At 42.5% G+C, this 17,259-nt stretch overlaps 1 protein-coding gene across 1 annotated transcript; it reads right to left on the bottom strand.

Moving 5' to 3' along the window:
* Positions 1 to 3,517: 3,517 nt before the first annotated feature.
* GCC1 (GRIP and coiled-coil domain containing 1) lies at positions 3,518 to 12,918 on the bottom strand. Its single transcript, XM_075857579.1, has 4 exons — positions 12,830 to 12,918; positions 10,915 to 11,409; positions 8,260 to 8,782; positions 3,518 to 5,702 (listed from the first exon to the last, which is right to left on the bottom strand). The coding sequence occupies exons 2-4, from the start codon at positions 11,385 to 11,387 to the stop codon at positions 4,587 to 4,589; spliced, it is 2,112 nt and encodes a 703-aa protein (XP_075713694.1). The 5' UTR covers positions 11,388 to 11,409; positions 12,830 to 12,918; the 3' UTR covers positions 3,518 to 4,586.
* Positions 12,919 to 17,259: the final 4,341 nt, after the last annotated feature.

Genomic DNA, 17,259 nt, shown 5'->3' with positions numbered 1-17,259 from the left:
TCAGATGAGACTAAAATTGAGCTCTATGGCATTAACTCAACTCGCCGTGTTTGGAGGAAGAGAAATTCTGCCTATGACCCAAAGAACACCGTCCCCACTGTCAAGCATGGAGGTGGAAACATGTTTTGGGGGTGTTTCTCTGCTAAGGGCACAGGACTACTTCACAGCATCAATGGGAGAATGGATGGAGCCATGTACCGTCAAATCCTGAGTGACAACCTCCTTCCCTCCACCAGGACATTAAAAATGGCTCGTGGCTGGGTCTTCCAGCACGACAATGACCCGAAACTTACAGCCAAGGCAACAAAGGAGTGGCTCAAAAAGAAGCACATTAAGGTCATGGAGTGGCCTAGCCAGTCTCCAGACCTTAATCCAATCGAAAACTTATGGAGGGAGCTGAAGATCCGAGTTGCCAAGCGACAGCTTCGAAATCTTAATGATTTACAGATAATCTGCAAAGAGGAGTGGGCAAAAATTCCATCTAAGACTCGGTTCACACGAGAACATTAACGTCCGTAATGGACGGACGTATTCCGGCCGGAAGTCCCGGACCGAACTCAGTGCAGGGAGCCGGGCTCCCAGCATCGTAGTCATGTACGACGCTAGGAGTCCCTGCCTCTCCGTGGAACTACTGTCCCGTACTGAAAAAATGATTACAGTACGGGACAATTGTCCTGCAGCGAGGCAGGGACTCCTAGCATCGTACATAACTATGATGCTAGGAGCCCGGCTCCCTGCACTGAGTTCGGTCCGGGACTTCCGGCCGAAATACGTCCGTCCATTACGGACGTTAATGTGCTCGTGTGAACCCAGCCTAACGTGTGCAAACCTCATCATCAACTACAAAAAACATCTGACTGCTGTGCATGCCAACAAGGGTTTTGCCACCAAGTATTAAGTCTTGTTTGCCAAAGGGATCAAATACTTATTTCTCTGTGCAAAATGCAAATAAATATATATAATTTTGACAGTGATTTTCTTTTTTTTTTTTACATAATCTATCTCTCACTGGTAAAAGTAACCTAGCCTAAAAATTCTAGACTGTTCATGTCTTTGACAGTGGGCAAACTTACAAAATCAGCAAGGGATCAAATACTTATTTCCTTCACTGTATAAAAGTTTTACTGCCGCGTCATTTTTCACACAAATGTTCTGTTTTTCTGCATTATTAGTTATTAATTAGCAATAAATTTTGCTTTTAGTTGATTCAAGACATTTTGTCACCAGCATTTCAGTCTTCAACCAGGCGTCGTATAATGTGGTATTTATCCTTGATGAAAGGACAAAAGACAAGATATGTTTCGATCCTTGCAGGGGTTTTTGTCAAGCATAACAATGTCATTCAGGTATATAAAGACCAAGCAGTAATTGTCACTCCAATCAAAAGCAGCTTCATCGCACACCCAGGAATCTCTATTCTTTACATACCGCCTCCCCCCTTTATTATATATTCATCAGTAGTATCATGTGCAGTATAAACATATTTATTATAGTATTAAACATTAACATACTGTGTTCGGAGGATAGGTACACCCACCAGAGGACGTCCAGACCCAGATTTGGCCATCTGCACATGCAAAGTACAAAAATGTTGAGAGTGACACAGTCCAGGAGTATAATTCAGCTGGATTACGATCGAGCCACTGAGCCCGGACTACTGATTGCGGCATCTGGGAATTATATTGGATTATGATAGTATGGTGATAGATTATGTGGGTGCCGATCTACCTCAAGATGAATGCCATTAGTGCGGCTGTCTATAGATATAATACTATCAACTGTTGAGTAATACACAATTGTACTTAAATATATCAAAGTACCAGAACAATGGAGAATCTTGGATGTACTATATTTTCATGGTATGCTACAGACCTGTATTGCGTCATATACACAACATTGAGAAGGCATATTGATGGGAAGAGCGGAATATAAAATGTGGTTGATTCCGTGTGCACAGCGAATAAGGTCTATTATTTAAGGGCCAGGTACATTAGTGTGCCGGGATTTGGGATCTCAAACTGCCATTTATATAATGGTGGAAGGGGCACTCAATCCCTAGGATTAAATAAATCCAGCCCCCTTCATATCTTATTATGATCTGACATTTTGCATACCTATTGAATGATATGTGAAACTCACCATGCTGTTAAAACTACTGATTCCACAAAATCTACTATTAGGCTGAATTCACACTGGACGGATATTTGTTCAAATCTCATCCACATGGCTGGAACTGTAATACGCTGCAAATTTCCCGCGCAGCATTTCGGTCCCGTGTAAATCCAGCCTTATGGTATAGACCCATTAAGGTTGGTTGAGACTATAATGTGGTCCCTATGCAGACTGGTGGGGTAGATCAGTCTCCACAGAAACTCCTATTGGAACTATTGGAGGTTTGTATAATTCCCCCTATGTGGTGCTATTACTATAGAGTCTGTGTGGTTGCCCTGGTTACGATCAGGCGAATGGAGTTGCTAAGAGAAGCGGACGCTAGCATCTGTGATTGGCTGGTAGAGCCGAAGGCGCAATAAACTTTAAGTAATGCTGGCGCAGTGAGCGACATAGGATGCTGATGTATGTGCAGATAGCCAAGTCTGCAGCTGGATGTCCGCCGGCCTGTGCCCCATGCCTCCAAACACAGTATGTTAATGTTTAATTACTATGTTTATACTGCACATGATATAGACACATGGTTGGGAGATGAAAAATATATTAAACTGACACTTGGTTGGATTCTGTCACAACTCTTTATACATTTCTTGAAGTGAGCTCCAGTTGATTCCTGGACATCGTGAATTTTGCATACACCGAGTAAGACCCTTGCAAGGTTCGAAATGCGTAAGCAATGATTATTTAAAGAAATTCCTAATAAAGAATATGCTTTTTTGCCAAGACTGGAGTGCCAGTGACTTTATCCTGATGCGACAAGAGCTGAAAGCCATGCACACGTGGAGGTTACTCCCAGTTAGGGTAGGTTCATACGGCCTATTTTCAGCCATTTTTCGGGCCATAAACACCCCAAAACAACGTCTCAAAATACGGGGCTGAACGTCTCCAAACACCTGCCCATTGATTTTAATGGGATACATGGTGTTCCGTTCCCACGGGGGGGTTTTTAAGCGGCAGTTTATAAAAACGGCGCGTAAAAAAGAAGTGCATGTCACTTCTTGAGCCATTTTTCATTGGGTCAATAGAAAAACAGCTCCAAAAACTGCTATAAAAAGCGCATCAAAAAACACGAAGCATAAAAAACGGCTGAAAATCAGAGGCTGTTTTCCCTTGAAAACCGCTCCGTATTTTACAGCCGTTTTTTGTTAAGCGTGTGAACATAGCCTGACACGGATGACACCCAGTAGGATTCGGTGAGATGGCTTCTGCGTGGCATACACTTGAGTGCTTAACAATATTTTAAGAGACTGATTTTCCTTAATACCTACAGTGATAAAAAGAAAATTACAGTAGTTACCACTAGTCATCAACCTGTCTACAGCATTTGTCTATATAGAAACACAAACAATTTTATATTAAAATCAAAATAACCTTTTATTATATTTCCACATAAAGCTGACAGATCCGTGGATTGTAGTATCCAAGTTTATGCTGCTTTTTTTTTTTCTCGTTTTCACGGATTCATTTACTCTCTATAATAATTGGAAGAAAAACATCCTTTTCACAAGTAATAGTTGCACATGTGACTTTGGTGCAACTTTCATTTGACTTGGTTGTGCGGCTTTTTTCTTCTAATTTTTTTTTGTATTGGTAAATGAACGGAATGTGTTTGTTGTGTGCGACTGAGTTGTTGTCATTTGAAACTTTTGTGCGATCAGAAGCATGAAGTCGTACAAATTGTGTGACGAAATGCTTTTCTACAGAAGCTCGTGTAGCCCTAGCTTAACACTTTCCTGCACCATAGAAAGTTAAACGTTGCCCAACAGAAATTTTCCCCATTAACTTCTCAGAAGAACAGTTAAGTGATGCAATAAAGTTTCAACAAAGCGTAACTTCTGTGCATCTCTGTTACAGAAGCAAATACAATGCAATTTCATTAATTCCTATGGATGCAAGTGTTCCACAACTCCAAACTCGTGCATAAGTTGTCTGATATAACTCATAGGCCTCACAGAAGGAAGGTAGTAACTTTGCACTGCTCTGCTTTTTTGCCATCAATACCTTAGGAATAATCATATACTATCTCCATATTATGCCGGAGAAATGCATAATAGATAATATTTTGGATGAGCAAATCATAGCTGTGTTCGGAGACCCAATGAGTTAGTGTTTTGTTATCCCCCCTGCACGGCTTCAGGTAAAATAATGCAGTGTAGTTGGGCTGTGGTGTAGGATACGGATGCAAGTTGTGCCTATACAGTAAACAAACCCATACCATATCATTCATACAATCTTTGACTTTCCATAAAAATGTTTTCCACTCCTATTCTGTGTTTACAGAGAATTCCACCAACATCAGCATATAATAATGGGCCCAAGATAAAATACCACATAGTTCAGAAAACATCAAAAATCACTGGTTAAAAGTGCTATCAATGACAACAATGTTTTAACACTCTTTCCCATAAGACTTGAAATCACCTCTTACTCCCCCCTGCCCACCACCTTATCCCATCCTGTGCTCTAAGAGCTGCACTTCTTTCCTCTGGGGAGAAATGCAAGACTGTCAGAAGTGCGCTTAATGTATGTTGTCTACCAAGGGGATCCGGAAGCGTCAAGAACCCCAACAAAACATTTTTTAGGTATTCCATGTTTGCCCCCTCCCTGCTTCTGTCCCGCACGGCTTTATTAACCTGCTCATGTAAAGTGTGAGTCTCCTCATTTTTATCGGCTAACCGTTCCTGCATGCTTTGCAGTTCTGCCTCTAGTTCATGCTTTTTGCGCCGCAGGTTCCCAATCTCGGCTTCTTTGCGAGATAGTTGATCTACATATACAAGGAAAGCAGAGGAGTTGTTCTGAGGAAGCTCTAAACCATTGTCTAAGGGGTCTGGTGATGGTGGACATATGCTAACTGGAATCTTGATTTCTCTCAACCTTTCCAGTTCTTGCTCCTTCTCATTTAGCACGGCCAGCACACGTTCTCTGTTTTGTCTTAACTCTTCCTCCATTCGTACCATATTTTCACGACTTTCTTTCCGAACCTTTTCAATCTCCTGTCTGTGAGTCTGAGCTATGAGCACAAGTTCCTTGCGTACAGCCTCCATTTCTTCTTTGTGTTTATTCTCGGCTACCTCAGAAGCCAATCTCAGGTTTAGGTACTTTTCTTTTACCTCTGCCAACTTCTGCTTGCCAGCTTCCAGCTCTCCTTCACGTGCTCCTTTGGTTCTCAGCACTCCATGAGCTCGAGCTTTGTAACGCTCAAACTCTTCTTTTACCTGCTGAAGCTCTTGCTGATAATAGAGAGCTGATCCACGCTGCTCTGTACGATCCTCAATGTCCTCACCAGTTGAAGATTTGATGACAAGGGTTTCAGGAGGAGAATGCATTGAAGTGGCCATAGCAATGGTTTTGTTCTCAGTTTCTAGCTGCAGAAGGCGCTCTCGCAGTTTACGAATAGTAACTTGGTCCCTCTGTTTAGATGTCTCAGCTGCTCCCAAGAGCTCAGATAGCTCAGATACTTGGGACTCAAGAGAGCGTATCCTTTCCTCCTCTTGCAGGAACCTCTGCTGACTATGCTGATCCTCCTCCAACCTCTGGAACAAATAGTAAAGCATAAAAAGTAAGGAAAATAAAAAATTACAGCTTGGGCTACATATAAGGAAGAGGAGTGCTTTTCAATGGTCAGAAGCACATGCAAGTACTATCATGATCAAAAACACAAATTTTTGTTTTTCCCACAGTACTAAATAGGCGATCAACTCTCTTGCTCCACTAGAAAGATGCATGAAATTACCCCGGACCGTGCATAGGTAGATAATATTGGAAGCCATGTTTATAAATGTCCTTAAAGAGAGTTGCAGGAGATTAACAAAACATGGCTGTTTTCTTCCAGAAACAGGGTTACTTGTGTCCATGGCCTGTGTATAGTGATGCAACTCAGCCCTATTCACGAATAGAGTGGTCCTGTTCTTACATGACAGCAGCCGTGTTGTTGTTTTTTTTTGTTTTTTAACTCCAACAATCCCTGTAAACAATTAAAAGACTAAGGTCCCATGCACACGGCCGTAAAAATAGTCCGTAATTGCGGACCGTAATTACGGTCTGCAATTACGGACCCATTCACTTCTAGGCTGTAGGAAGCTGCCGCAAAAGACGAGAGATGTCCTGTCTTGCTTTTTACGGACCGTGCTCCCATACTTTGTATAGGAGCACGGGCTGAAAATGTGGATGGGCTGTCCGCGGCCACAGGCAGTGATTACGGGCACAGTCGTGTGCATGAGGCCTAACATGTGTGTACATGTGGAATAACACTATTTCTGGCCATTATATGACTCGTATCTGCATTTATCAGCAGTTTTCCTTTCTGCAGGCTCGATCTCGAATTGTCAGTTTCCGGTTAGCTAAGCTCCAGAAGGTGCAGAGACTAGCTGCTATGATGTCTCCCATACACCACACACGCATGGAGGACATTACACAAAGTTGTAAACGCCCTGCGGTGACATAGTATAATGCTTAGTAGAACATGATAACGTGAATCAGGAGGAGCATAGGAAATCTTAGTGTCTGCAGATCCTTCTCCACTGTCTCCAAAACACAAAAGATGCAGCATGGAAGACATTGTACAGCAGTAATAAACAGTGTTGTTGTGATATAGAAGAACAGCAGCAGGAGAATAGTTCTCGCTTCTTTCCAAAGTCTCTGTGTGTTTCTCTCAGTGTGCAGCAGCACTCCCCCACCATAGGCATCTGTGAGTGCAGCTGTAAACTGATCTCAAGTGAAGTTGATAATGAAGATCAATTTCTCCAGTAAATTAGTGAGTAAAGGTCCTCTTACACGGCCTGTCCTGGGCCGTTTAAAAGAGCGCCGATCAACGTGACAGCTTGTTGATTGGCACTCTTTTGCTCCTTTCGCAAGGTTTCAGTACGGGGACATGCGTTCGTCCCCATATATTGTCATGTCGGCAGCGCGTCTCCCTATTTACACAGGGAGATGTGCTGCCGACAACGATAATATTTTTAGTATTTAAAACTATATGATCAGCAGATGAACGAGCTCGTTCATCTGCTGATCGCTGCCCTATTTACACAGAGCAATCATCGGGAACGAGTGTTCTATGAACGCTCGTTTGCCCGATAATTGGCCAGTGTAAAAGGGCATATAGGGTCAGTCCGGATAGGACGGGAAAAAAAATCTGCATCGGATTGTATTGCATGCAGATTTTGGTGTAGATTTCACAATTGCATTACAAAGGATGAAATTCGCTATGAAAATCTGCATTTTTGAGACAAAATAGGACTGCCCTGATTTTCCCTACATGTATTGTACCATAAATTGTGCAGAAATCACAAAATCTTTAAGGGTCTATTCACACCGTGAAATCAAATTATGATGCAAAACTATGATATGACTGAAACGTATGAATACACCTTTACAGGCAGGGCATTCCATCTCATAAGTAGAGAAAGAGGCATTTTTCTGTAATAGAAAACACCAAAGTTTCTTATTTTAGGCACGCACTATTGATTTGTGGAAAAAAATATATATATTTAAATACCAGGTATTCTTTTTTTCTAAATTGGTACACTTTACGGTTTTGAGATGTAAAATGTGACTACTTTACCAGAGAAAAGCGGTCTGTTTGTTGTTGAGAGAAACCATGAGGCCCCCTGCATATGATGCAGATTCAGTTGCAGAAATACTACGGTATTCATCCCGTCAAAATGACAGAACCCTTTGCACAACGGAGACAAACTTGAAATCAATGGTGATGGAAATGGAAACCTATTGTTTCAGTCTGTCAGTCAGGGCTCCGTTCCGACGGAACGTAGCCCTGACGTAGATGTGAACATAGCCTAAAAGCTATGACGTGGCAAAGATGCACAAATGCTAAAAATGACCAAGATAAATGATAATAGAGAATACCCTGTATCAACCAATACTTAATGGGACACGTACAACTTATATGAAGCACACATTAGTTGTGAGCGTTTTCCAATTTCACACAAATAAAGATGAATTATTGACAAATGATTTTGTCAACTTATGTAACTTTCTAAAAATACTTTGTGGTATCACTGTCGCTCATAGAAATCAATCAAATCTCTTCTTTCCGTTCATGCAGTGTGCACACACTTGTTCCATATAGCATACCTTGCGTCTCTCCTCTTGTAGCAGCGCTTCCAGATCTTTCTTCACCGCACAAAGCTCGTCCTGCAGGTCCTGAACCATAGGGTCAGGCTCAGTTCTCTGCCTCTTTGCCTCAAAAAGGTCCTTCTTCAGCACTTCAATTTCCTTGCGAAACTTTTTGATTTGTTCTTCTGCTGCCTCAGCTCTAACTGCAAGTTCAGATCTACCCGCCAATTCTTGCCGAGCTTCCTCTAGACGGAGCGCCGCCTCTTGCCTCTGGTCTCTCTCTCCTTGCACTAAACACTGCAGCTCTTTCAGCATCACTGAATGATCTGCCTGCTCTTGTGCGCGGTCATGTTGGTGACTAATCAGTTTGGCCCTGTTCTCCGCTAGCTGAGCTTGTAGGCCCTGAATCTCCCCTCGTAAGTTGTTATGTTCTTCCTCCATTCTTTCGGACATTTCCTCCATCTCCTGCTTTGCCTTTCTTTTGTCTCCTAGGTAGGAGGCCTCCATGCGGGACTTCTCTTGTGTAACTGTAGCCAAAGCGCTGAGGGAAGAAAACCTAAGTTAGAACTGATATTATAACCAAAATGTTCTTCTACATAATACATTTGAGGTCACATTTTTATTCCATAGAGACTGAGAATTTAAAGGGAATGTATCACGTATATTTATTTTTACTAGTTAAATCCAGATAGTGCAACAATCTTTTTTTTTTAATTGGATTTTATTATGCGATTGTAGATTGTTTTTATTCCATTTTCTGTACATTATCATGGGGGCAGCCATCTTGCCTGAGCTTCTGTTAACAGTATTTAGAGATATGCTTTACAGCAGCCACATAGGAACCTGTGAACAGGAAGGGAGCCCTTGACTTCTATTGGAGAGTTTTCTAGGCATGCTCCGTGACCTGTGCAGAGGTCATTGTGCAGGAAGGGATAGGAGAAGAGCTGTGTCCATCACTTATTGTCAATGCTGAATCCTGTGTTATCTATATATAGGTGTTACCTTTCATTGTAATCCTGTCCTGCCTATGATGAGATGACTGCTGAGATGGTCTATTTTGAAGATAGGGCATCAATGTGTATTCCTAGAAAACCCCTGACATTTGGGGAAGAGACCAGCTAGCCATTTTTAGCACGCACTAGTTAAACGGCTATAACTTTTTAATTTGTTGGGCTAGCGACATTTTTGCAATGTCTTTTCGTGAAAAATACAGGTTTCTTTTTTTTTTTTTTAATCATTTTTATATATATGTCATTTTTTCTTTTTTAGAATTTTTAGGCTCATCGTTTGCGAAAAAATGGTATAAGAATATGCTTTTTAAATATTTTTTTCTGGTAATAATCGGGTTAACCTAAAACACCAAATTTTTTTGGACCATCATGGTCTACCGTACATTAATCTAGAAAGTACATTTTGATTTATTACATGTCGATTTTAGGGTAATTTGGTCAGGGCTACAATGACTGGCGGGGGGCAACTTTTTTGGGGGGTATTTTGTGTGTATTTTTTTTAATTTATTTTTTTATTATGGTATGTACTTCATAAGGTCATAAAAGACCTTTGAGGGAATTATTTCAATTTTTTTACACTATAGTTTTCCACTGTAACAGCCCCAGTTACAGGGGAAATCATCTCTCTTATAGTGACTATTGTCTGTGTTAGGGGTGTGCGGGATCTAGTTAGACCTAGCAGCAGCAGTTTCCCACTAAGAGTACTCCAGCGATCATGTGACCAGTCACATGATCACCAGGACCAATAGAAGCATTAAGCGCTGTGCATGTGAAACCAGAGAAGACAGAGGTGGTGAAAACCGCTTCTGTCTTCTCTGACTGCTGGGCAAACGATATTCAGCCATCGCTAGGCAGCCAGCTAAAGCACACACTGTAGATATAATATGGTGAAATAATAATTATATATATATATATAGGGGTCCACAATACCATTTCAAAACAACTCCTACTGGCACCGTATAATCTACACATAGTTTTGAGTGCATGTAATATTATTCTTAAAGCGTACCTTGCCTTCCATGTGACCTTGAGAGTAAGTGGTCATGTGTATACATGAGGAAGTACACTATTTCAGGCGATTATTTGACCTGTATATGGCATTCTTTAGCAGTTTCCCCATCTGCAGGATATCTAATTTTTAGTTTTCTCTGAGCTAGTTGGTGGAACTTTTCTGCTATCATGTCTTCTATAAACCGCACACAGAGAAGAGGAGAATCCTGCTCTCCAATCTCTATCTATCACACATATGTACAGCAGTAATAAGCAGTGTAGCTGTGAATCCAGCACTGGGGAGACCTATAACTTTTACAAACAGCTGCTAGTCTGTGTGTGTCTCTCTGCCTCTTACCCTGCTCCTGCTCACTCCTCCCCTCTCCATAGACTTCTATGGGCAGCTGTAACCTGATCCTTCAGTGAACCGACAGTCTGTCATGTCTTGAGATGGATTTAGCAGTAAATTCAGGGTGTGAACAGTTAATAGGGGGATGGAGGAAAGAAGCCTAATAAGTGAAGAGGCATTTTTCTCTAATAAGATATATTACAAAGTTTCTTACATTCACTTGTACTATTGATATTTGAAAAGTTTTTGGAAGAGATAGTGACCATTAAGACAACAAAACAAATAGGGGATATGTACATGCATTGATTGCAATGGCGGTGTCACCTGGTTAGCGTGGCAAGCTGGTTTTTCAGCTGCACCATTCTTCTGTCTGTATCTGCCGTAGTAGAAGGACCGCCATCTCCGCTGGCTGTGCTGACCCCACTTTCTGAACCACTTGCCTCTTCTACACCACTAATGTGCTGAGAAGGGTCCTGTCTTTCATCTTCACTGGTCTCTCCACCTCTAGCACTGGGTAGGCTTCCTGCTGTATCTACACTATCTTCACTGTGTGTGGAATGCTGGTCATCATGTGGCTCCTCAACATCTGTGAAAAGTGTTCCAAGCTCCTGTGAAGCGGACAGCACATGAAGGCTGGCCTCTAAAGCTTCTTTTTCTTTCAAGAGACTCTTGTATGCTCGCACAACATCTTTCAGCCGAGTCTGATAATGAAGGAGCTGCTTTCGCTGAGTGTCCACCAACTCTTGCAGTTCTTTCTTACTGGGGCAACCTCCAAAATTCGTATCAAGCTTCTCCATGGTAGCTAGTCAACTCCTCACCCTGCAGACAAATACAAAAAACAAAAGTGAGACCAGAATCACACATCCCAGTTGCACAGTGGTGTTTGATCCCCATGTTGTTTTTGATTTTTTATGACTGGGATTTGCTCTAAAAGGAAGAAAGAAGAAACCTTAAAAAGTAACTAAACTTTTAACATGTCAGAAGTTTTGATTGGTGGGGGTCCGAGCACTGAGACACCCACCGATTGCTAAAACAAAGTGGCACAAGTGTTTGGGTGAGCGCTGTGTGGCTTAGTTTCTGATCGGCTTTCCTCGGAAAGCCAAGCGAGCGGTGTACGGGCTCAATATAAAGTCTATGAGCCTGTACACTGCTCGCTCGGTTTTCCAAGGAAAGACGATCAGAAACTAAGCCACACAGCGCTCACCCAAGAGCTTCTGCCGCTTCTTTTTAGCGATCGGTGGGGGTCTCAGTACTCGGACCCCCACCGATAAAACTTGACATGTCAAAAGTTTTTTAAAATTTCAGTTACCCTCTTCCTTTTCCTGTAGAATATAATCTTGGTTTCAGTAAAAAAATCCAGGTAGCAAACACTCCATATCTCAACTGCTGGAACTAGTAATTGCTAGCCACAGAATAGAGAAGACAATGTAAATTTTGAAAAAATAACACTGTATAAACAACAAAAATAGAAACCCATGGGATAGGAAAGATCGAACAGGTAGGTATATAACCCTCCAGGTAGGTATATAAAATACTGCTTAAACAACGGAGCAGAAGGCATGCTGCATCTTTCTAATATATTCACTTGTTCCACAAACACTGATCTATGGCGATATAGGGGAGGGATTTCACTCGTTTACATACGACAGGTCTCTTTTATAGACATTGGGGATCTATATATGTATTTTTGCATGACTATATAACAAACATGTACCACCCTCCCCTGCAGCTTATATGCACCAAGATCATGCTCACAGACTGAATGGCAGAGGTGCTGCTATAAGCCGGGAACGCAGGGGTTTGTTTTTTTTGTGTGTTTTTTTTAAAGAAACAGATCTAGGAAAATATCCTAATAAAAATGCTCCTTTGGAAAACTGCAACAATCCCACAAAGCCATCCACATGCATTACAATTCCATGCAATATCTTAATGTGAACAGGGTTTTAGAAGGTTACATCACGTCCAGATGACATCAAATGAAAATAGATAGATAGATAGATAGATAGATAGATAGATAGATAGATAGATAGATAGATAGATAGATAGATAGATAGATAGATAGATAGATAAAGAGCGGTCATTGGAAGCCTATTGGGGGTAGATAAGAACTGCTTCCATTGTTTCTCATACATGACGTCCAGAAGTGATTTCAACTTGTCTATCCCTCCTACGTGTAAGGTCAGTTGCAGACAGCGCTCTATGGAAACGGTACCGCGCCCTGTTATATACTAATACTTACCTCCCAGGCCTCCCATAAGACGGTAAGCACCCGGGAGGTGCGACTGACGTGTCTGCTGCCCGGCAGGTCAACTGTGTCTACCCGGATCCATCTCCGGTATTGAATACTTCCGGTTACTTCACCTCAGGGTGTACAAACATGGCCGACGTGTAACTTCCTGTACTCTCACGGAGATTGATGTATATTTAGGAAATGATCAATAAGAAGTCAAGGTGATTGCTTGGGAAGGCGAGTCCCTGTCCAACTAATGGATAGGTCTGGATAGTAGATGAGCTTTATATAATTCAGAACAAATTATTAATGGAGGGTCGTGAGGGTCCTGCCCCTGATGCTCTCACCATTTCCCTACATACAGGAGTTCTACATGCTTTGGAGTACTCTGTATGTAATTATAACTTATACAAGACTCTACTTTTTAGAAATTACTTCAAGGAGCAGTAAAATATTATGCACTGTTAATTCCCCCAGTGCAGCATGCGCTAGTTTCATAAACAGACACGTGTCAGAGAAAATGGCGCAGGAACTTCAGAATTATCACGTTTGCCCGAGCACCATATTTTTTAATGTACTTACTGCAAAAAAAAATGGTTTAAATATATTAATAAAATTGCTCATATGTGTTTTCGTTAATTATTATTTTTGGGTGGGGGGTTTGATACCATATGGTATTTTTTTCTCAAAACGTAGTATGGTGTGGCTTTTTAGTATATTTTCCATTGCTTGTGTGGTCCATGCTGCAGTCTTTTAGTTATGCCTGTAAGAGCTCTACCAGAAACACTGATTGGAGTAGATCTGTGACTGATCAGGTCCTATACCTTTTAGAAGGATAGATCGTAAGTATTGTACAGCGCCAATTCTGTGCATCTACATTTATGAGCGTCTGCTTGATGTCCTTTTTTTTTTTTAAGCCTGGACCGCAGAACATGGCCGTATTAAGACATGTCTGTTCTTTTTGCGGTCCAGGCTCCTGGGCCATGCACGGACTGTGGAAACATGCATGGGCCCATAGAAATGAATGGGGCCGCAATTCTCCCATGGATTTTCGGTGGAATTGCGGCCGCAAAAGCACTTTCTTGTGCATGGGGCCTTAATCTTTTGACATGTCAGAAGTGTTCATCAGTAGGGATCTATGAGCTGGCACACACACTGCTACTACAACAAAGGGACTTCTATGCTCACATTCTGGCCCTGTTCGAGTCTATGACCGTCAACTTATAGGTCAGTTATATTTAGGTAACAATTCCTGAATGTTAAAGGGGTTTTCCAGTCATAACAAATTGATAACCTTTCCTCAGAATAGCAAAATTTCACCTTTTGGATTGCTTCATTCTAAGGGTAAGTGCACACAGGGCGGATACCCTGCGTAAAAAGTACAGAGTGTATCTGTCCTGGAAGCTGCAGGAAATTCTGCCCGCAAATCTGCACCAAATAGTAGTGCCGTTTTTTGGACGGAATCTCCACTGCAGAAACACTACTAGAAAAAAATTATACTTACCCCGTTCTCCGTCATCATAGCGAATCGTTCCTCTTCTTTGAGTACAGCCCGGCCTCATGGGATGATGCTGCATGTCATGTGACTACTGCAGCCTTTGATTGGCTGCAGCACTCACATGGCATGAAACGGAGAATGGGGTAAGTATCAAGCTTTTTATTATTTTTAAAACAAAAAATGCCTTTTGCGCTGCAAAAATTGCCACATCTGCCTATTTGTTGCAGGTTTTATCTCCCCATTAAATTCAATGGGAAAAACCTGCAACAGAAGAGCAGCGATTCCGCAGAATAAATTGACATGCTGCGAATTAAAATACCGCACCACGGGACAATTTATGAACGGTTTCTCTGCAGATTTTTTATGCAGCGTGTGGATGAGATTTGTTAAAATCTCATCCACTCTGCTGCTTAGGCTGGGTTCACACGACCTATTTTCAGACGTAAACGAGGCGTATTATGCCTCGATTTACGCCTGAAAATACGGCTCCAATACGTCGGCAAACATCTGCCCATTTATTTGAATGGGTTTGCCGACGTACTGTACCGACGACCTGTAATTTACGCGTTGTCATTTGACGCATAAAACGAGGAGGAGCTTTCACGGCTGAAACGAGGCAGCTGTTTTCTCCTGAAAACAGTCTGTCATTTCAGCCGTAAAAGCCTCTCATCGTGTGAACATACCCTTAATCTCATCCACTCTTCTGCTGCTGTATTATGCTGCGGATTTTCCGCAATTTAATCTGTTGCGGAAAATCTGCAGTGTTTACATTGTGTGTCCCTAGCCTAAAGTTAGAAAAAAAATTCTCACTCTATCCCAATATTTATTGTTTCTTTTTTGCAGAACACATAGGACTTTCTTATGATTTATAATTGGAGATGATATTAATTCGTTTTGTTGGTCTTTTTTTTAGAAAAAAATGGTCAAAACAGCAAATAAATACAGTTTGTCCTAATTTTTTTCATGAAATGTTTTAATTAGTTTGTTCAATGAATAGTATTTACCCCAAAAATGATTCCTTTAATTCTCCTTTAGCGATGCCAAATATGTGTACATTGTGTAACATATGACTTCACTATAGCGCCTAGAAAAAAAACACAATTTCAGCCTTAATTGTATCTCCCTCCACTAGCTTTAGTTGCAGTCTGTGTACATGGATGATAATTAATAATTTTTTTCTGGAACTAGTGTCGGGTCGGGTTAGTCTTAAATTGGTGGCTGTGGGTAATTATTTTATGTTTGGCTTAAAGGGGTTATCCGGGATTTTAAAATTGATGGCCTACCCATAGGCTAGGCCAGGGGACTCAAGCACGCGGCCCGCGGGCCGCATGCTGCCACTGAGTATGTCATCTGGGTCCCACGGGGAGAAGAGAGCGTTTGGAAGGAGGATCGCTCCTTCATGATGTCAGTCCTCCGGCGATGCGAACGCATTGGTGAGCCCGCGGGGAGAGCATAGAGGGGTCGGAAGGAGGAGCGCTCCTTCATGACGTCAGTCCTCCGGCGTTGCGAACGCATTGGTGAGCCCGTGGGGAGAGAATAGAGCAGCCGGAAGGAGGAGCGCTCCTTCATGACGTAAGTCCTCCCGCACTGCGAACGCTTTGCTGAGCAGTGGCCCGACAGTCCCATGTAGTGGAAACCCCCTGTAGTAGCGCCCCACACAGCCAACTTTTGTTTCAACTGTATTTTTATTGAAAATTTTTCAAAATATACACATGACATTAGGATGCATGGGCAGGCCATACAATCCACTTGACATAGCAGTAAATTCCAACAGACAAAACAAGACATCAGGGAAAAGACACAAGGGGGAAGGGGGGGGGAGGGATAGTCAGAGATCACTCTACGGCCTAATCCCGAGATATCTGTAGCCAATACTTATCCCACGGATCCCACACCACTTTAAACCTGTCCAGCTCATTGTCAAGAGAGGCCGTCATATGCTCCATAGTGCGAATTTCCCTAATTCTAGTCAGTAAGTCGATGTGAGAGGGAGGGGCAGTCTGTCTCCATTTCCAAGCTATCAACGTCTTAGCGGCGGTGAGAAAGTGTCGAAAGAGTCGGGCTAATGGCTTCCCCAAAGACCTGGGAGGGACATTCAAGAGATAATGAAGAGGATCTAGAGGAATATCGTGCTGTAATACCGCCAACGCCAAATTCCTCACCTCCAACCAAAACTGTTGGACCAGTGAGCAGCTCCAAAAAATATGGAACAGGCCACCTCTCTGATCTCTACATCGCCAACAATCCGAAGGAATACCCGGATTGAAGCTATGCAGAAAGGCAGGGGTATGGTACCAAAACTTAAGAATTTTGTATTGATTTTCTTTATATGAAGTGCAGATGGAAGTTTTAGCTGCTTGTGACCACACCCCACTTTTGACAGCGCTACACACCCCGGGCGAGGAGGGAGTCTCAATGGAGCTACCTACATGGAGGGGGGTGTGGCGCTGTCAGCAGGGTGGGGTGTGTTGGGCCCATTCTACAGCAAAGGAATCCCAGGCCAGTGCATCGGCATGCTCTGGCTTGGGATTCCACTCCTATAGGGGGGATGTGGTACTATCTATAGGGGGGGGGTGTGATGATCTACAGTGGCTTGTGGCACTATCTACAGAGGGCAGTGTGGCACTACAGAGGGCACTTTGGCACTATCTACCGAGGGCACTGTGAGGCATTATCTACAGAGGGCACTGTGGCACTATCTACAGAGGGCACTGTGACACTGTGTACAGAGGGCAGTGTGTGGCATTATCTACAGAGGGCACTGTCACACTATCTACAGAGGGCAGTGTGTGGCAGTATCTACAATGGGCAGTGTGTGGCATTATCTACAGAGGGCAGGGTGTGGCATCTACAGAGGGCAGTGTGTGGCATTATCTACAGAGGGCAATGTGGCACTACAGAGGGCACTGTGAGGCATTATCTACAGAGGGCAGTGTGTGGA

The sequence above is a fragment of the Rhinoderma darwinii genome, chromosome 3 (genome assembly GCF_050947455.1).
Source record: "Rhinoderma darwinii isolate aRhiDar2 chromosome 3, aRhiDar2.hap1, whole genome shotgun sequence".
In the NCBI taxonomy this organism is placed as follows: Eukaryota; Metazoa; Chordata; class Amphibia; order Anura; family Rhinodermatidae; genus Rhinoderma; species Rhinoderma darwinii.
Note: the sequence above shows the minus strand (reverse complement) of the source record. Positions and strands in the feature narration are given on the sequence as shown.

Bases quoted from the DNA above. Each gene is read 5' to 3' on its own strand.
- GCC1 (XM_075857579.1), bottom strand. From the start codon at position 11,387: ATGGAGAAGCTTGATACGAATTTTGGAGGTTGCCCCAGTAAGAAAGAA. The intron at 8,783-10,914 runs GTGACACCGCCA...TTCTTCCCTCAG, and splicing joins CAGCTTGCCACGCTAACCAG to CGCTTTGGCTACAGTTACAC. The intron at 5,703-8,259 runs GTATGCTATATG...TATTTGTTCCAG, and splicing joins TACAAGAGGAGAGACGCAAG to AGGTTGGAGGAGGATCAGCA.